Source organism: Theropithecus gelada, chromosome 6 (genome assembly GCF_003255815.1).
Source record: "Theropithecus gelada isolate Dixy chromosome 6, Tgel_1.0, whole genome shotgun sequence".
Taxonomy (NCBI): Eukaryota; Metazoa; Chordata; class Mammalia; order Primates; family Cercopithecidae; genus Theropithecus; species Theropithecus gelada.
This window is the reverse complement of record NC_037673.1, coordinates 115370802-115391616: the sequence shown is the minus strand read 5'-3', so window position 1 is coordinate 115391616 and position 20815 is coordinate 115370802. Positions and strand designations below refer to the sequence as shown.

General features: G+C 35.9%; 1 protein-coding gene across 1 annotated transcript in view; it reads left to right on the top strand.

Annotated features, from left to right (window-relative positions):
- Window positions 1-20815, top strand: part of DTWD2 (DTW domain containing 2) — a 168763-nt gene that overhangs the window by 140756 nt on the left and 7192 nt on the right. The window contains exon 5 of the mRNA XM_025388433.1: window positions 15088-15216. Coding sequence (XP_025244218.1) covers window positions 15088-15216 — 129 coding nt within the window. The remainder of the gene's footprint in view (window positions 1-15087; window positions 15217-20815) is intronic.

Sequence of the window (20815 nt, the reverse complement as noted above, 5' to 3'; positions counted from 1 at the left end):
AGTTACTATTTTTCATTTCTGTTCCCTATTTGTTGGAATTAAATCACTAAATTCAGCCCACATTCAAGGTGGAGAGAATTAAGATCTACCTCCTGAAAACAGGAATATCTAAATATATTACTTGAAATTTTTTGTAAAGGAGTATCTACAACAATTCTTTCCTTCTAACGGATTGTTATTGTTTAAACATTTACGTCAATATTGACTCAGGGATATTTGTTTTATTCTTCGGTTTATAATCCAATTCTATCTTTATTATTTTTTTTTTTTGCTCAACTTGTTTTAGCTTTGGTCACTGGGAGCTCTTTCAGATTGGTTCCTGGATCCTTTTGACATGCCCCACCCCTTGTTCCCTTTCTTTTCTTAAGGACTTTCTTAACTTCTGTCACTACCAGGTTCTCCAGGCTCATCTGGATTTTCCTGCTTTAGCCCTAAAACCACCCATTTCTCCAAGGAGCCTGGGTTCCTTTTATTGATGAATTGTATTTAGAAACCAAGGTATGGGCTCCAGGTGTCTTCCTTGCTATGCAGTGTCACTGCTTCTACATTCTCTCAGTTGACAGCCCTAGGAAATAGGTCTGTGTATACTAACCCATGTATATTTACATATATAATATTTCTGTATCTAGCGGCACATATGTTAAAATATTAATATATTAAATAAAATATTTAATTTATTAATTTTAATTAATATTTCCTATATGTTAAGATAAATGAGTTTATACTGGTATCTCAAACTCTAATCCAGCACCACACCGTTCATTCTAGCCTTTCCTCTTTGCTTATGTATAATTTCTTTCTCTGCCATTGAGAAACCGGTTCCCATTCTCTGTAATTTATGTGTTCAAACTGAGTATACGTATAAATTAGTCTCAGAATTGTTAATGCCTACCCTCACAAGAAACAAATTTACCTACTAGAGTGCTATGTTTATATATAGTTCTTTGTGACTTTAGCCTAACAGTATCCAGTTATCATTTTCCAAAGTAACTTATACCAGCTCCATTCTTCCTCATCGCCTTCAGTGATGTTATTTACATTGCTTTAATCATTAATTATTATTAAAATTATAGTGCTGCATAAAATAATGATATAGTACATGATAAAATGTTTATGAACTATAAGCAGAAAAATAAGAGAAGTAAGTTTTTGTAGTTTTCATTTTTTTTCTGCTTCTTTATCTGTTTAATCTTGGCTAACTTATGGCTAAGGAAATAGTGTGCTAAAGTCTATGGATGAGGAAAAGTACATATTTTTAATTAATGGAAAGTAATTTCCTAATCCGGCTAGGGAACTTTGTTTTGCTTTATTGTCCTGTACTTAGGAACATCTCATAGTTCTAATGCTAAAAGTTCATTAAAAATGAGCCAAATGTAAATAAATCACAGTAGTTACCATTTCACCAGCCTCTTAACCAACCATTTCAAACTGATTTTTTTTTTTTCTACTTCATACATTTCTCTTCATGTATAGCAGTCATTTAGAAGGCAAATAAAAGCGTGGATGCAAAATATAAACTCTGGTATATCATTAAATATAGCAGCAATGTGGGAAGCAGTTCTATCCTTTCTTTAGCTGTGTAGTACTTTTACTTAAAAAAATGTATTTTATCTGGCTGAAGATAGAACAAGGAAAAAGTAAAGAAAAAAATTATTTTACTATTATACTAAAACATTTTAAAGGAAATCTTGCTGAAGTTGCATTTCAGAATTTACTGACTGGTTGTTAGGAGGCCAGCTTCCTTGTATGTTTCTTACTTTTAATAGTAACTTTTAAAACAGAGATAGGAAACATGTTTGGGGCCATGCATTATTTTATGATTAAAAGCCCTTCTGGAGAGCTGTGCTATTATATGCATTCTTTTCATAATTATCAGTATTTTAGTTCAGAAACTACTTCCCAATTTGATGTATTCTTCATAAATATTGAGTATTTTTCTGTCAATATAAATGAAATCCTATTCCAGGGTACTTTCTCTGTGTCAAGGAAAACATAGAAAGAATTAAAAGGTAAAACTTCTGCCTTTCCTGTGAAAGGAATGTGACTGGTTGGCTAATGTGTTTGGTTACACATGTGTTTATCAGGCAAATTTTATTCAGTATATTTTATGTGCCAGTCCCTTTGTTAGGTGCAAATACAAAGATGGGGGGAAAGGAACATTTCTGTTCTGAAGGATCACAGTAGAGTTGAGGGGCACAAATGCACGAATATACTTATGATGCAGTATGCCAAGAACAATGGAAGTAGGTATTTTGGGAGAAGGGAAATATCATGTATCTTGGCAGGGGAAATTATGGAATGTTTCCTAATGGAGGGGTGTTACCCACTTAAAGAATATGTAAAAGTCATCCAGGGGAAGATGAGCAGAGAAAGAGAAGGACACTTATATAAAGAGGGGAGGGTAGGAGCAAAGTCTCAGAGGAGAGAAAGAGCATCATATATGTAAGAAACTACAGGCAGGTCAGGGTTCTTGCAAAATAAGATACAACTAAGGAAATGGCAAAAAAAAAAAGAGGCCAGAGAGTAAGATAGGGCCCAGATTGTGGAGGACTTTTTAATGCCATCTTTGGCATTAATGCCTGATGTGCAAGGGAAAGATCCTTGGCTAGACAGACATGGTTTCAACCCTTTTATTAGCTAATGGCTTTGGGCATATTGTGTACTCTGTTTTTGAGCCTTAGTCTCCTAATTTGGAAACAGGAACAATTATATATACTTGGAAACTAATTAAATGAGATAATAGTATTTATAAAACCTTATTAGGTACTTTGTAAATGTACAATATCAGGGCTCTGGATCTGCTCCTTCCATGAGAATGTCCAAAATTACCTTTTCCTCTCAAGCTGCATGTCTTCTATGTCCACAAATCCTTTAATACAATGACTCAAAACCTTTTTGAACTGGAAACTTTTTTATTAACTTAAAAGTCATAGGTCTCTTTTCTGTATGAAGTCACACACACATTACTCACCCACAAAAATTAAAGTAACTGTATTTGTTATTAAGGACTTCTTTATGCAATAGCTATGCAGTTGACTCAAAAGAATGGAAGCGCATTGAAATGTGTATTCCTTCTTATAGGAAAGGACTTCTTGAATAAGATGTTTTCCTCTATGGTTTAATGCCTACTTGGTTTGGTGGATGATGACATGTAATTAATTTAAAGATAGAATGCACAGTGGAAAGGATTCAGAAGAATATAGGCAGCATATAATTTATGCATACTTGATTTATAGTATGCATTCCGTTGTGGAATCTGTGGAACTTCTGCCTTTTCTGGGGACAGCTATTTGTTTTTATAATTTGGAACATTTAGGAAAGTAAAAAGTATAAAGTTAAATAACTTAAAGTAAAAGCTATGAACTGAAAAACATAATGCAGTGTCCACTTGTGTTATTGAGGTTGCCATTCCCTATATATAACAGAGTATGTGACTAAACGTGGCTTGAAAAAATACGGGCTTTCTCATAAAAAGTCCAGAGGTAGGTAGTTCAGGATTGGCTAAGTCAGCAGTTCAGCAAGATCAGGGCTCTGGATCAGCTTTTCACATAAGAATGTCCAAAGCAAGAAGAATAAGGGATATAGCCTTTTTAACATCTCTCTCTCTTTTTATCAGATAAAACTTTGCCAAAAGTGCCACATCAGACTTCCTGTTATGTCTCATTGACCAAAATTGACTCATATGAAGACCCCTAAACTAATCACTGGGAAAGAATAATGGGATAGTCACAGTTTGTGTGTACTTACAATTCATTCCCCGAGGCTAGCCCCACCTTCTCTGAGTACTTTGTTAACTGAACATCTGAACAAATTGGGGGTTCTGGTGGCAAGGAAGGTGGGGTAAATTATTGTTAGGTAGAAAACCAACACTGTTTTACCAACTAAGAAGTATAATAGTATAAATTGGTATATATGTATAGTATTTTGTGTTTCTTCAAAGTAAATAATATATTAAGTGGATTCCCTGTTTTGAGATGCAAATTCAAGATCTTCACTTTTTAAATTTTTAAATCACACTAAAAGACCTGTATACAAAGACAATAAAGTAACCAAGGCTGCCTTGATACCTTCTCGTTTATATCTGCCCCATTTCTAACATTCTTTTTGCTTTACCCTAGGAATAGATATCTAAAACTCCGTGGATGTAAAAGGATGCCCTTCTTTACTCACTATGTTCCAGACACTCCAACTTTCTAGCTGTTCCTTGCACATGCCGCTATTGCTTTGCCCGGTAGTCCCCAACCTTTTTGGCACCCAGGGACTGGTTTCCTGGAAGACAGTTTCTCCACGAATGGGGCGATGGTTTTGGGATGAAACTACTTCAGATCATCAGATCATCAGGCATTAGTTAGATCCTCATAAGGAATGTGCAACCTAGATCCCTCTCATGTGCAATTCTTCTACGAGAATCTAGTGCTGTGGCGGATCTGATGGAAGGCAAAGCTTAGGCGGTAATGCCTGCTCACCTATCTGCTGCCACTCACATCCTGCGAGGCCACAGAATGGTACCAGTCCATGGCCTGGGGCCTGGGGACCTCTGACTTCGCCCCTTTACAGTTGTTACTCCCGCTACCTGGAACTTGCTTCCCCAGATCCCTGCGGTTTTAGCTCTTTAGCTCTCAGCTCAAATGTTACCTCCCTGGACAGAGTCTTTCCCCTGATTACTCATTCTAAATGAGCCTCTCCAGTTACTTTCTATCAGCCCATTTTATTTTCTTTTTGGGACCTACCACTAAGTACTATTATTTTTGTGTGTTTATGTTCATTTTTTGCTCTTTTGGCTATGCTGATCAATGACACAGGGAACTTCTCCCCTGCTGTCTCTGCCTCATCCCAGTCTCTTTTCTAGGTACCAGGCACATAGTTGGTACTCAGTAAATGTTTATTGAAAGAAAAAATACTGAGAAATAGTAAGTTTGAAATTATTCTTTTTTAAAAAAACTAGTTTAGTGAAAACCTATGTGTTTGGGTTATCAGCCAAACTGAGGGTGAGATTGAGGATCTTATAGGGCAGCTATTGCAGTAGAAGGCTATGCTACCTCTATAAGTAGGACAAATAAAGGTAATACCTTAATACCTTTGAGCAAGGCCAACATTTGCCTCAGGGAAAAATTTTTAAATTTCTGTACCTGCTCTCAGCACTGTTGAAATGGGTAGATGAAGCCCCAAGAGTGAAATTATTTTAGTTTGGAAATCTTTTAAGTGGGCTTTACCAAAAGCTCACTCTAATCATCAAATTCAATCTGATGGTATCATTAGAACATCAAACTTTAGGCTAAGTAACTTCCAGGTGAACCCACCAATAAAAACTGCATTGCACAATGTCTGCTTAAATGATTTAACTCTAATCCAGGTAACCACTGGGAGACATTTAGCAGCAACCATCATTTTGTTTTTAGAACCCTTCTATGTAAAGGTATTTTCAAACATTAATTAGTAATTAGAGAAAATTGTCCTTTAAAGCCCAGTTCTAGTGTAAAGCAATGAAGTCATGCATACAAATGAATTCTCATCCTGACTTCTATTGAGAAGTGGAGGCAGTTTGCATTTAGCTTACCCCAAAGTGGATGTGGATTTAAAGTCAAAAGACGAGATAAACCAGGAACACATTTGCGACTTATGTAATGCAATCATTTCTAAAAGTGAAAAGACCATTAATCTTGTAGAAGAATAGGCAGAAGATATTAATAGACAACTTAAAGAAAAAAATAAGTTTAAGTGGGCCCTTAGACATACGGCAACAAGGCTCAACCTCTGTCCTAATAAGAATATTGCATATTAAAATTATACTGAGATACCATTCTGACCTATCAGGTGGTCAAAAATCCTAAACAATATGCTCTGTTATGAACTTGTGGGGAAACTTGTGCTTTCATATATTGTTTCAGGAATGCAAAATGTTACCATTTTATTGAGGGTAACTTGATCATATTTAATGAATATTTATATAAATTTTCCCTTTGACCCAGCAATTCCTAGGAAGATTAACACAAAGCTATTTATTATTTTTCTTAAAATAGCAAATGACTAGAAAAACAACCCAAATATCAAAAAAGTGGACTGCTTGAATAAACTATGGTATAGCTATACAATCAAGTATTCTACCGTTATAAAAAGACATATAAAAGAAATATGGAAAAGAATGATATTTAGATACTTTTAAGAGTAATTTAAATGAAAAGTGCAAGGTACAGAACAATGTTTATAGCATACATTCTGTGTAAGAAAGGAAAGAATGTTAATTTATATGTTATATATTCGTTTAAGATTATTAATATATTAAATACAATCCATATTGTAAACATACTATGTTTTTATATATAATATATAAGTTATAGCAGCATAACTAATATATATTTATATATATTTTTATTTATTTTTTGAGACAGAGTCTCTGTAGTAATCCGGCTGGAATAATACAGTGGCATTATCCTGGCTCACTGCAGCCTCAACTTACTGGGCTCAAGCTATCCTCCCACCTCAGCTCCCCAGGTAGCTGGGACTGCAGGTGCATGCTACCACATATGGCTAATTTTTGTATTTTTTGTAGAGATAGGGATTTATCATGTTGCCCAGGCTGCTTTTGAACTCCTGGGCTCAAGTGATCCTCCTGTCTCGGCCTCCCAAAGTGGTGAGAGTACAAGTGTGAGTCATGGTATCTGGCTTATATTTTCATATACTATACTACTGCCTATTCTCTACTCCACTCAATACTAGGTGAATCATCAGATTTTCCACTGTAGCTAGTGGGAACAGGCAGGCGACCAGCACTGTGTATCTGCTAGTTACTGTTTCCTTTTCTTTTAGGTGACTTTGGTGTCTAAGATTCCTTAAACACAATATGAAAAGCAGTAACCATAAAGTAAAATATTTATAAATTATGTTTCATTAAAATCAATAACTTGTCATCAAAAGACACTAGAGTAAAAATATAATTCACAGTGAGAAGACATTTGTAATTTTTAAAGACTCCTAAAAATTAAGAAGACAGCCCAGTATTTGTAAAATGAGTAAAAGACTTAAAACAGGCATTTCACAAAAAAAGGTCTATGGCCAGTGAGCGTAAGACAAGATTCTCAATAGCATTTGTCATTAGGAAACTGCAAAAAAAAAAACAAAAACCCAACATATGGCCAAAGTAAAACTTTTCATTTTGTAAAATATATCAAGCCTGACACATATTAAGACTTACACACTCTATATTATATATGTATACATATGTACACATAGAGGTTATACTTCATTAAAAAAACCACAAAAGCTTAACATACACATATACACACCTCCACACACATGACTAGGAAAGTTCACTCATCTAGTTAGTGGCAGAGTAGAGACTGCTATTAAGATCTCTTACAGTTTTCAAACTTTTTTTTAAATGGAAGTACATGTGTGCATCTACATTTCTTCATTTATAACATGAACAATAAAAATCTAAGCTGCTGGGTGCGGTGGCTCACGCCTGTAATCCCAGCACTTTGGGAGGCCGAGGTGGGCGGATCACCTGAGGTCAGGCGTTCAAGACCTGGCCAACATGGTGAAACCCCATCTCTACTAAAAATGCAAAAAAAAGTTAGCTGGGCGTGGTGGTGGGTGCCTGTAATCCCAGCTACTTGGGAGGCTGAGGCAGGAGAATCGCTTAAACCCAGCAGGCAGAGGTTGCAGTGAGCCAAGATCGTGCCATTGTACTCCAGCCTGGGCAGCAAGAGCAAAACCTCGTCTCAAAATAATAATAATAATAATAATAATAATAATCATCATCATCATCATCATCAAAGCCTCATTGGAGTGAAGGTAAAGGATATAAAATAGCTTTATAAACTGATGAATAATGTAGTAAAGAAAAATACAAAATATCCGCAATGAGAAACCATTTTATACCTACTAGATTGGCAAACATTTTTAAAAGTCTGATAATACTAAATGTAGGAGATGACATGGAACAGATGGAACTCTTATTCGGAACTGAAGGGTGTGTATAACTACTTTAGAACACAGTTTGTCATTGTTTCATGATATTGCAAATGTGCTTACTCTAGTACTTAAATCAGTTTTACTCCTACGTGTGTACTCTAGTGACACTCCTGTAGTTCTAGACTAAGATGGGTTAATTTTTATTACTTTGTTTATAATAGCAAATAACTTTAAATATCCCAAATATTTCAATGAATACATAAATTGTGGCAAATTCACAGAGAGGGATTCATAAGATAGAAATAAACTGAATATACCGCAGCTATAGGAATAATATGGATGAATACCTGAGATAACAGTGTTAAAAAGACAAGTCATAGAAGAATACATAACCTTTTTATAAAGTTCAAAAATAGGCAAAATCGAACAGTGTCTTATTTAGGATACCAAAAAGTAAGAGAATTATTAAAAATTTAGAGTAGTGGCTATTTCAGAAAAGGTGGGGTTTATTAGGAGAACTTTTACTGTTTTATTATGGACATTCATAAGTGAACTTGGATGGATCTTGATTCTCTTTCTCTGGAGTATACTGGGAGGAGCATACTGACAGTGTCAGTTATTTTGGACATATTCCATTTCTTAAATGGTTATTAGAGGATTCAAGGATGTCAGTTTTAATCTTATACTTCATAGCTCAACTATTACCTATTCTATTTTATAAATATTAACAATTTTATAATCATATTTTGAAAATTAAGGTGTTGGAAAAGTAAATACCTTCAAGTAAATAGTTATTTTCTCTGGCTGGTGACACTACAGGGCACTTGACGTTTTATATTATGCATTTCTAAATCTTGTGGGTCTTTAATAATTAAAATGCATTTTTTATATTTAGAAAAGATAATTATAGAAAGTAAAATAACAAATGCAAAATTTTTACAGTATGTTTCTAACAAGAGTGGTAACCTTGAGTTATATGCTATCCTATTAAACTGTCATATCAGTCTTAATACTAAAGATATTCTTGCCAATCACCAGGCCCAATATTTACTCCCATTGCAGACTTTCAGATGAACATCTTTATCTTTCATCAGTATTTTAATAAGTCTAAATTTAGGTTAGTGTTTTCTTTATTGGTATACTATACTTATGTATCTATTTATATGCAGTATTAAACAATTGCCTGCATTCAACAGGAATGGGCTAAATAAAGAAAAACAATAAATAAAAATTTAAAAAGTCCCATATCACTTGCTTTAAGTAAAAGTTAATTTTAAAGGCTGTGTGATAAATATCCCTTGCCTGCAAGACACTGCCTGTGCAAGACACTTTTTTATTTAGAATTTCTTTTAGAACCTATAACTAAGTGTAAATATGTAATTATAAGAGGTTGAACTTAGTGTAAATATGTAATTAAAACTTTTTACCACAACTTCTTATAATTTCATATTTATACTTAGTTATAGGTCTGAAAATGATTATTATAATATTTTTTAAGACAGAGTTTTGCTCTGTCATCTAGGCTGGAGTGCGGTGGTGCAGTCATGGCTCACTGGAGCCTCAACCTCCCAGGCGCAGGTGATCCTCTTGCCGCAGACTCCTGAGTAACTGGGACTACAGGCACATGCCACCACGCTTGGCTAACCATGGTTAACACCTGGGCACTGGCTTGTTGCCCAGGCTAGTCTCAAACTCTTCCCACCTTGGCCTCCTGTTGTTGAGATTACAGGTGTGAGCCACTGTGCCCAGTCAACATTTTAATTTTAAAGGAACAAAAATATAAATTATATGGTTTTAAATCCATATTTCTATGATTAATTTAAAATCTTTAAAAAAGTGTAACTTTATATAGAATGTGAAATATTTTAGAAACATATGAATGATGTAATTGATAATGAAACACTAGTTTCCCATAGTATCAAGTTTATACCTATTTCTTGAGTTGATTACCTTGAAGAATATGGTGTATCTCCATTTTTATGGGAGAAAAATCTCCATTTTGATTTTTTTTGTGTGTTTGCTTTTGTGTTTATGTGATTAGACAAATATAATGGTTGTAGAAAAGGTCTTTTTAACATCTACTTTTCTTATATGACTATATAATTTAAAAAATTGCATATTCTCTTTAGAATATTTTCTAAATGAGTGCTCTAGAAATGTCACCTTAAGGCATAATGTTTGGAAAACATAATGTATTTATATTCTTGATGTAGATTTCAATAACATGCTAAGTTTTGCTCTGGTTAAATTTTTCCTGTATCCTCAGAGAAATTAATGACAATATTTTGACATAAGGTTTTCAGATTTTGCATTATTAAAATTAGAGTTGCATAGAATAAAAGAAAGCAATCCTTTTACTAGTCCTAGGAAAGGATTAGATAAGCATGGCATGTTTTATAAATTAAACACAGTTCTTATTTGGATCAAAAGTCTAAGCAGTTTTTATAGATTTCTCAGGTTAAATGGAAATGTATTCCACTTTTCATAATGTGAAAAAATGTCTAAATTTGTAATTGTAATATTTGTATGCTGTGAGCTACCTCCACTTTATAAACTTACCAAAGTTCCTCCAGAGATACAAATTATGACTAATAATACTTGTTAACCAATTTAAAATTTTCCAACTAAAAGTTAATAATTGATTAAAGTAGTTGTTTATCAACTTTCTAAGCTGGAATTCAGACACAAATCCTTAACCTTTTTAAATACTCCCTTTCTCCACTCCTTATCCCCACATCTTCTTCCCCAGTAAAGTCACAAAACCCCCTAAATTTAAGTATTAAAATTTTTTAACTTTGTAGATTCAGAGGGTACATGTGCAGGTTTTTTACAAGGATATATTGCCTGACATTTAGGTTTGGGGTGTGACCTACATAGTGAGCGTAGTACCCAATACATAGTTTTTCAGTCCTTGCCCTCCTCCCTGTTGTGTCTGTGGTTCCTATCTTTATGTCGGTGTGTACACAGTGTTTAGCTCCCACTTATAAGAGAGAATATGCAGTATTTGATTTTCATTTTCTGTGTTAATTTGCTTAGGATAATGGCCTCCAGCTGCATCCATGTTGCTGCAAAGGACATGATTTCATTCTTTTTATGGCTGTGTAGTATTCCATAATGCAAATGTACCACATTTTCTTTATCCAGTCCACCAATATGATTGATTCACCTAGGTTGATTCCATTGTCTTTGCTATTATGAATAGGGCTGCAGTGAACATATGAGTGCATGTATCTTTTTGGTAGAATGATTTCTTTTCCTTTGTGTATATAGCCAGTAATGGGATTGCTGGGTTGAATGGTGGTTCTATTTTCATTCCTTTGAGAAATCTCTAAACTAATTTCTACAGTGGCTGAACTAATTTACATTCCCACCAACAGTGTATAAGCATCTCCTTTTCTCTTCAGCCCTGCCAACATCTGTTATTTTTTAACTTAAAAAAATAATTTCAACTTGTGTTTTAGATCGGGGGTACACGTGCAGGTTTGTTACATAGGTATATTGTGTGATGCTGAGGTTTAGGGTGTGAATGATAACTGTCACCCAGGTAGTGAGCATAATACCTGATAGGTAGTTTTTTAGCACTTGCCCCACTCCCTCTCTCCTCTCTCTAGTAGTCTCCAGTGTCTGTGTTCCTGTGTTTATGCCCATGTGTGCCCAGTAGTTAACTCTCACTTACAGATGAGAACATGTGGTTTGGTTTTCTGTTCCTGCATTAATTCACATAGGATAATGGCCTCCAGCTGCATCCATGTTGCTGCAAAGGCATGATTTCATTTTTTTAATGATGAATGCATAGTGTTCCATGGTATATATGTACCACGTTTTCTTTACTGAATCCATCATGGTTGATTCCGTGCCTTTGCTGTTGTGAATAGTGCTGCAATCAATCTACGAGTACCTGTGTCATTATGGTAGAACAATTTATATTCCTTTAGATATATATATATCCAATAATGGAATTTCTGGGTCAATTGATAGTTCAGTTTTAATTTCTTTGAGAAATCACCACAATGCTTTCCACAGTGGCTGAATTAATTTACATTCCCACAAGCAGTGTATAAACATTCCCTTTTCTCCATAACCTCTTGCCAGCATCTGCTATTTTTTGACTTTTTAATAATAGCCCTTCTGACTTGTGTGGGATGGTATCTCATTGTGTTGGTTTTTTTCTTTTCTTTTTCTTTTCTTTTCTTTCTTTTTTTTTTTTTTTTGAGAAAGGGTCTCTCTGTCGCCCACGCTGGAGTGCAGTGGCACAATCTTGGCTCACTGCAGTCTCTGCCTCTCGGGTTCAAGCAGTTCTCCACAGATGTGTACCACCATGCCCAGCTAATTTTTGTATTTTTAGTAGAGATTGGGTTTCACCATGTTGGCCAGGCTGTTCTTGAACTCCCAGCCTCATGTGATCCACCCACCTCAGCCTCTGAAAGTGCTGGGATTATAGACCTGAGCCACTGCACCCAGCCTTGTTGTGGTTTTGATTTGCATTTCTCTAATGATTAATGATACTGAGCATCTTTTCATCGGCTTGTTGGCCACATGTATGTCCTCTTTTGAAAAATGTATTTTCACATCCTTTGACCACATTTTAATGGGGTTCTTTGTTTTTTGCTTGAAATTTGTTTAAGCCCCTTGTAGATTCTGGATATTTGTTGGATGCATAGTTTGCAAATAATTTCACCCATTCTGTAGGTTTTCGGATTGCTGTGTTGATAGTTTCTTTTTCTGTGCAGAAGCTTTTTAGTTTAATTAGATTCCACTTGCCAGCTCTTGGGCTTTTGTAGCAGTTGCTTTTGAGGACTTAGTAATAAATTCTTTGCCAAAGTTGATATCCAGAGGGTATTTCCTAGGTTTTCTTCTAGGATTTCTATAGTCCTTGGCCTTACATTTAAGTCTAATCCATTTTGAATTAATTTTTTTTTTTGAGGTGGCATCTGGCTCTGTCACCCAGTCTGGAGGGCAATGGTGCCATCTTGACTCACTGCAACCTCTGCCTCCAGACTTCAAGCCTGCCTCAGGCTTCCAAGTAGCTGGGATTATAGGTGCATGCCACCACGCCTGGCAATTTTTTTTTTCTTTGTATTTTTAGTAGAGACAGGGTTTCACCATATGGGCCAGGCTGGTCTCAAACTCCTGGCCTTAAGAGATCTGCCAGCCTCGGCTTCCTAAAGTGCTGGGATTATAGGTGTGAGCCACCCCACCTGGCCATCTTGAATTAATTTTTGTGTATGGTGATATGTAGAGGTCCAGTTTCATTCTTCTGCATATGGTAAACCAGTTATCCCAGCACCATTTATTGAATAGGGAGTTCTTTCCCCATTTTTTATTTTATTTTATTTTATTTTTATTTTATTTTATTTTATTTTTATTATTATACTTTAAGTTCTGGGATACATGTACAGAACTTGCAGGTTTGTTACATAGGTATACACGTGCCATGGTGGTTTGCTCAACCCATCATCTACATTAGGTATTTCTCCTAATGCTATCCCTCTCCTAGCCCCCACACCCCCCAACAGGCCCCGGTGTGTGATGTTCCCCTCCCAGTGTTCATGTGTTCTCATTGTACAACTCCCACTTACAACTGAGAACATGCGGTGTTTGGTTTTCTGTTCCCATGTTAGTTTGCTGAGAATGATGGTTTCCAGCTTCATCCATGTCCCTGAGAAGGACATGAACTCATCCTTTTTATGGCTGCATAGTATTCCAGGGTGTATATGTGCCACATTTTCTTTATCCAGTCTGTCATTGATAGGCATTTGGGTTGGTTTCAAGTCTTTGCTATTATGAATAATGCTGCAATAAACGTATGTGTGCATGCATCTTTATAGTAGAATGATTTATAATCCTTTGGGTATATACTCAGTAATGGGATTGCTGGATCAAATGGTGTTTCTGGTTCTAGATCCTTGAGGAATTGCCACACTGTCTTCCACAATGGTTGAACTAATTTACACTCCCACCAACAGTGTAAAAGTGTTCCTGTTTCTCCACATCCTCTCCAGTGTATGTTGTTTCCTGACTTTTTAATGATCACCATTCTAACTGGCGTGAGATGGTATCTCATTGTGGTTTTGATTTGTATTTCTCTAATGACCAGTGATGATGAGATTTTTTTCATGTTTGTTAGCCACATAAATGTAGACTTTTGAGAAGTGTCTGTTCATAGCCTTTGCCCACTTTTTGATGGGATTGTTTGCTTTTTTCTTGTAAATTTGTTTAAGTTCCTTGTAGATTCTGGATATTAGCCCTTTGTCAGATGGATAGATTGCAAAAATTTTCTCCTATTTTGTAGGTTGCCTGTTCACTCTGATGATAGTTTCATTTGCTGTGCAGAAGTTCTTTAGTTTAATTAGATCCCATTTGTCAATTTTGGCTTTTGTTGCCATTGCTTTGGTGTTTTAGTCATAAAGTCTTTGCCCATGCCTATGTCCTGAATGGTATTGCCTGGGTTTTCTTCTAGGGTTTTTCTGGTTTTAGGTTTTATGCTTAAGTCTTTAATCCATTTTGAGTTAATTTTTGTAAGGTGTAAGAAAGGTGTCCAGTTTCAGTTTTCTGCATATGGCTAGCCAGTTTTCCCAACACCATTTATTACATAGGGAATCCTTTCCCCATTGCTTGTTTGTATCGGGTTTGTCAAAGATCAGATGCTTGTAGATGTGTGGCGTTATTTCTGAGGCTTCTGTTCTGTTTCATTGATTTATATATCTGTTTTAATACCAGTACCCTGCTGTTTTGGTTATTGTAGCCTTTTTGATTTTAGCTGTAGCCTTTTTGATTTTAGCTCTTCTATTGAGTGTGAAATGTTACCCTATTGTGGTTTTAATTTACGTTGGATCATGTTGAACACTTTTTTATGTATCTATTTGCCATTCTTATAACTTCTTTTGTGAAGTGTATATTCACTCTTTACTGCAAGGGGATTATTAGTCTTTTTACCCTGGATTTGGAGTAGTTTGTATATATTGTGGATATGTCTTCTTGTGTATAGCTATCTTCTTGCTTCTACTGTTTAACAGTAATAACAAAAGGATGTTATACATAAAAGATATTGATACATTTAATACTTCTAAGCTGCTGGCAGTTTTGGAAGGAAAGTAATTAGTATTTAAAACACAGACTTTATAACTTTAAATTTAAAACAAAAATTACATTCTATTTTGTGTTTGATTTCAGGTGCAGTTAAAAACTAGCATTTCTAGTCAGTACGTAATTCGGATGCAACCGACTAATAGATGCCTTTCTACACTGGAGTGTGCAGCTGTTGCTCTTTCCATCTTGGAGAAAAATAATTACATACAAGAGGTACGTCTTTGGAAGGTTATAGTTTTTGAAAGTGGGAATTTTCTTGGATTTTACGTAGAAGATTTAGACATGCTTGTTAAATTTGTAACTCATGTGACAAGTAGAATCTTCTGTGATAGAAATTTATGTACTTTTATAACCTTCTTTCCCCTCTGGTGTTTTTCTGTGTTAGTTTAGCATTCCAGATTGCATTATTTAAATATTCATACTAAGCTGTGCAAACATAATTTGTAATACGCTAAATTACAGTTAAGTAGCACAACATTAAATAGTTTTTTGGCTAGATTTTTCTTCTAGTGTTTTCTCTTCTCTTTTTGGTATTTTGTGTTCTCTTGTGCTCAGCCTTTTCTTCTTTTTAGTTAAAAGAACATTCTATAGCAACATTTTAATTTTTGCATTGGTGCCGTTATTTGAGGAGGTATACTAACTTTCTGTTTCTCATATTAACCTTGCTTAGAATGTAAAAAAGACATTTTTCTTGAAAAAAAAAGCCTAGAAAATATGAAAACATTATAACCTGCAATTATTTTAATTTCTATGAAAGCATGATGATTTCATATAAAATTAATAATCATCAGCAAAGAATAATGTTTCAGTGTGCTTACTAACATCTCAGTCTTTTGGAACATATAAGAAACTTAGCATTTGTAGCAAAAGAAAAAATAGTGAAATAAAACCTAAATTGTTATGGTTTTTTAATTATTGAAAAGTTTTGATAAATACAACTCAATAAGAAAGTCAGTGGATAATAAGCACAAATAAATGGGATTTATAACCCCGCCTTCAAAACACTGCATAAACACATGCATGCACACATGCATGTACACACACACGTGAGGTACTCTTTCTTGCCTTCTCTCTTTCTCATCCATTATGGTTACAGTTATGAGTATGCCTTAAACACGAAGGAAATTTCAATAACAGATGAAAGCTCAGTTCAGAGTAAATGTATTAGCTACCAAGATATTAATCCTAAAGAGAACAAAAATATATCAAAAGCAAGGAGCGTTAAAGAATATTAGAGGCAGGCATGGCCAGGCGCAGTGGCTCATGCCTGTAATCCCAGCACTTCGGGAGGCTGAGGCAGGTGGATCATGAGGTCAACAGATCGAGACCATCCTGGCTAACATGGTGAAACCCCGTCTCTACTAAAAATACAAAAAATTAGCCAGGCGTGGTGGTGGGTGCCTGAAGTCCCAGCTACTTGGGAGGCTGAGGCAGGAGAATGGCGTGAACCCAGGAGGCGGAGCTTGCAGTGAGCCGAGATTGCACCACTGCACTCCAGCGTGGGCGGCAGAGCAAGACTCTGTCTCAAAAAAAAAAAATGTTATAAGCAGGCATTGAATTACTTTTTTCCTCTCCTCTACGTTAAGCTGTGGAAAATGTCAGAGTTGGAGACTTTTTTTTTTCTTTTGAAAGAAGTAGGCTTTTCGTGTGTGTGTGTGTGTGTGTGTGTGTTTGAATAGACTTTGTTTTGGGTCTAGGCAATTTCACTTTCTCTGCCTTTGAAAAAAAATTCATGAAGGACCATAGATTCTTACTTTAAATGAGCAGGGAGTGTTCTCAGACACCTTTCCATCTCCTCTGACCATGTCACCTACTCCCATGTCCCTAGCCATGAACATAGTACTTTATGTACCCCATATGTATCTTTCTGTTTATTTACCATCATCTCTGTATATTCTTAAGCAAATATATATACATACACGCTCTTCACAGGTTACATAATAGAGTTATGTAACCCAGTGCTATTGTTTAAACTTGCTTTCTCTACAGTCTCTGCATTTTCTTTTTTGTTGATGTAAAACTCTAGGATCAGACAACATCAGACCAAACAAGGACCCACTGAAAGTTCAAATTTTGAGGGAAAAATATATTCCTTAGCTATAGATTTAAAGCTTACTTTTCTCTCCTTTTGGGTTCTGGAAAGAATTCTCTATGGACTTATATCTCTTATTCCCACAATTGGAAGTGGATCTTTACTACAATCCTAAATGTAACCTTTAATGTTAGTAATGGTGCTGGTTATGGTAATAGCAGTTGTAGAATAATAGGGTTGCAGTTAAGGAAAGGGTTTGTACTACTACTACTACTACTAATTCTCGTAGTGCTCCCTTCTCTCCAGTTTTATAATATTTTGATGTTAATTAATGTACCATCTACTTGTAAAAAAAGATAAATTTAAAAATTAATGGACCATTTTATTAGGAACCCTATTAGCTAAAAATATTTCAGGCTTTATTTTACAAATGTTCTAGACTCTACAAAGTATTAGAATGAATTCTTTCAAAGTTAACTGATAAGGACGTTTTTGAAAAGATGATATAACATTTTATATTTAGGACAGCTTTCTTCATGTTGTTTTAGGGCCTCTTCTTCATCAGCATTTTTTCATTCTTTCATTAATTCTGTTGTTTTATATAACCGAAGGCATTTATTGATGACATAAAGCCACAGGCTGACTTGAATCTTGCTAGATTGTGCTTTGTGATGTGATATCTTAAAAAAACAAAACCAAAAAAGGAATCCTTATTGTAACAACTTGAGACTTGCAAAATACATTCTGAGTGTAATATGTAACAAAAGGCAAAGTTTAAGACAATGGAATGGTGACAGGACCCATTATCTCTTCAGCTTTTGTTATTGTTGTCTGTAGATAAAATTAAACATAAAGTCCCAAAGTAATAGTGAGGTATTGGAACCCTCATTCTGCTTGCTTTGGTTGCCAGGAGTAATTGTACTGCAGTGGCCAGGAGTAGAAAAAGGATGTTTGACGGTCAGACCTGTGATTTGGGAGGTACTGATAACATGGTGGGAGCGTGAACAGAAGAAATATATAATGAAACATCTCAAGTTACTTATTATTACAGATGGCAAAAATTGCCTCCAGCCACAGTTTATAGTAAAAGCTGTTTTCTTAGTGGGGAAATCCCACATCCAGCCTTTTCAAATCTAGTTACAAGAAAAAAATTAGCATCTAGTTATGATAATAAATTAGCATCTTTGTGAAAGGCAGTATCAGTCTGCCCTGAACATAGGGGTTTTATTTCCCTCCTGGGGAGGAAAGTGGTGACACACACTTTTTCCCAATAATGTTTTATCAGGGGCATTCTAATAAAACCTTAAGATGGTGGGAGAGAATAGTACATTTTCTTTTTCTTTTTCCTTTCTTTTTCCTCTTCTCTTTGCTTCACTTTTCTTTTCTTTTCTTTTTCTTTTCCCACAGAGTCTTGCTCTGTCACCCAGGCTGGAGTGCAGTGGCATGATCTTGATTCACTGCACCTTCTGCCTCCCGGGTTTAAGTGATCTTCCCACCTCAGCCTCCCAAGTAGCTGAGACTACAGGTGCATGCCACCATGCCCAGCTAATTTTTGTATTTTTTGTAGAGATGGGAGAGGCGGGGGGAGTCTCATGTTGCCCAGATTGGTCTTGAACTCCTAGGGGATTTAAGTGATCCACCTGCCTTGGCCTGCCAAAATGTTGGAATTACAGGCCTGAGCTACCGTGCCCACCAGAGAAGAGTCAATTTTCACTTGGCTTTATTCTATAGAGGCAGGGCTCCTCAAAATAAAGAACTTGGCACAGAATAGCTTTGTTAGTCTGTTGTCTCATCCTCACTCTATTCTAGAGCAGTTTTTCAAGCACCTGAAAGTATGGCTACAGGAAAGTAGCATGATATGGACTTTGAAGTAGTTTTGAATTACAACTTATTATCATCACTTTTTGCAAGTGGGCAGACCATATAATTTCTTTGTACTTGTGTTCTTATCTGTAATATACAAATAGTTACCTCATAGTATTTCAAGAACTGAGGTAATAATGAGTAATTGCCACAGTTGTCCGCACAGGCACTCAAAAAGAGTTAATCCTTTTGCCCTTCTTTTCCTCTATTTTTTGCCTGTAGATTGGCAAAAGAAAGTGTGAACTAAAAGGTGGTGGCTTTCATTAGCTACTGCAGTATTTACTGGACTTTTCAGACCTTGGAACCTTTAGCTTAGGGATCTTTTTTATTACAGAACCTTCTCTACTTACGAAGTTTTATCATAGGAATTTTTAAAGATAGATGTGGCAGAACCTTTTCTATAGCCTGAATGTTTTGACTGTACCCAATACCAGCGGTCGGTAGTAATGGTTCCTTGAAAACTGTCACTTTTCACATGCAGCAAAAAGGATTTACTAGGATAGGCTACAACTTTAAAACTCTAAAGTTGAAATCACATAAGATGACAAAACTTTATGCATCTCTCATGCTGTTTGTCCAGTGGGATTACCCTGAGGACCTCTGCTCATTGCAGTCACCCAGGCATCCATCCTGATGGAGGAACTATCTAGATAATTCATCCCACTTTCATCAAGGAAGGGGCAAGGAAGGTGGTGAATCCTATACCACTTTTAATGCTTCTGCCCTAAGGTGACACATATTAGTTATACTCACATTTCATTAACCAAAGCAAGTGATACGGCTGTGCCTAACTTTAAAAAGGGATAGAAAATGCCAATCTGCTCATGTATCAAGAAGGAGGTCTGGACTGTTTGTGAATAGCTGTAGGGAGTACCAACAGAGATGGAGTGGGGATCTGATTCAGATCTGCCTGTTTCCAAAATTCATTCTCTTCATTACCTCAGTAAATTGATAGAATCTTATCTTCAGGATGTAAAAGTTGGAATCTATTGACCATAAGAGTATGAGTTTTCTTCTCTATACAAGAATCTAATAAATGTCATAAAATATCAATAGAATCTTCAGTTGTCTTGTTCTGTATGTAGTCCTAGGTATGTTTCCTAGGTACGATGTTTCAGAATCCAGTCAGTCCACTGTGCTGACTCTGTAAAGTATGTAAAGTCATATATTGTTATTTTAGCATTCTTTCTCTTGTTTTCTGCTTTAAAATAAATTATGAGAACATGCTTAAGGAGTTTTCTACAATAATATTGTGCAGAGCCTTTCCAAGATGTTTACCTTTTTTCTTTCTTTCTCTTTCTCCCTCCCTCCTTTCCTTCCTCCCTCCCTCCCTCCCTTTTTTCTTCCCTTTCCCTTTTCTTTTCCTTCCTTCTTTTTATTTCTTTTATTTGGTTTCTCATTCTGGACTGGGTGCGGTGGCTCACACCTGTAATCCCAGCACTTTGGGAGGCTGAGGCTGGCGGATCAGGAGGTCAGGAGTTTGAGACCAGCCTGGCTAATATGTTGAAACCCTGTCTCTACTAAAAATACAAAAATTAGCTGGGCATGATAGCGCATGCCTGTAGTCCCAGCTACTTGGGAGGCTGAGGCGGAAGAATCACTTGAATCCAGGAGGCAGAGGTTGCAGTGAGCTGAGATCATGCCACTGCACTCCAGCCTGGGTAACAGAGCGAGACTCCATCTCAAAAAAAAAGAAGAAGAAAGTTTCTTATTCTGCCACCAAGGCTGGAGTGCAGTGGTATGATCATGGTCCACTGCTGCCTTGACCTCCTGCCTCAGCCTCCCAAGTAGCTGGGACCACAGGTGCATACCACCATGTCTGACTAATTCCTTCTTTCTTTCTTTCTTTCTTTCTTTCTTTCTTTCTTTCTTTCTTTCTTTCTTTCTTTCTTTCTTTCTTTCTTTCTTTCTTTCTTT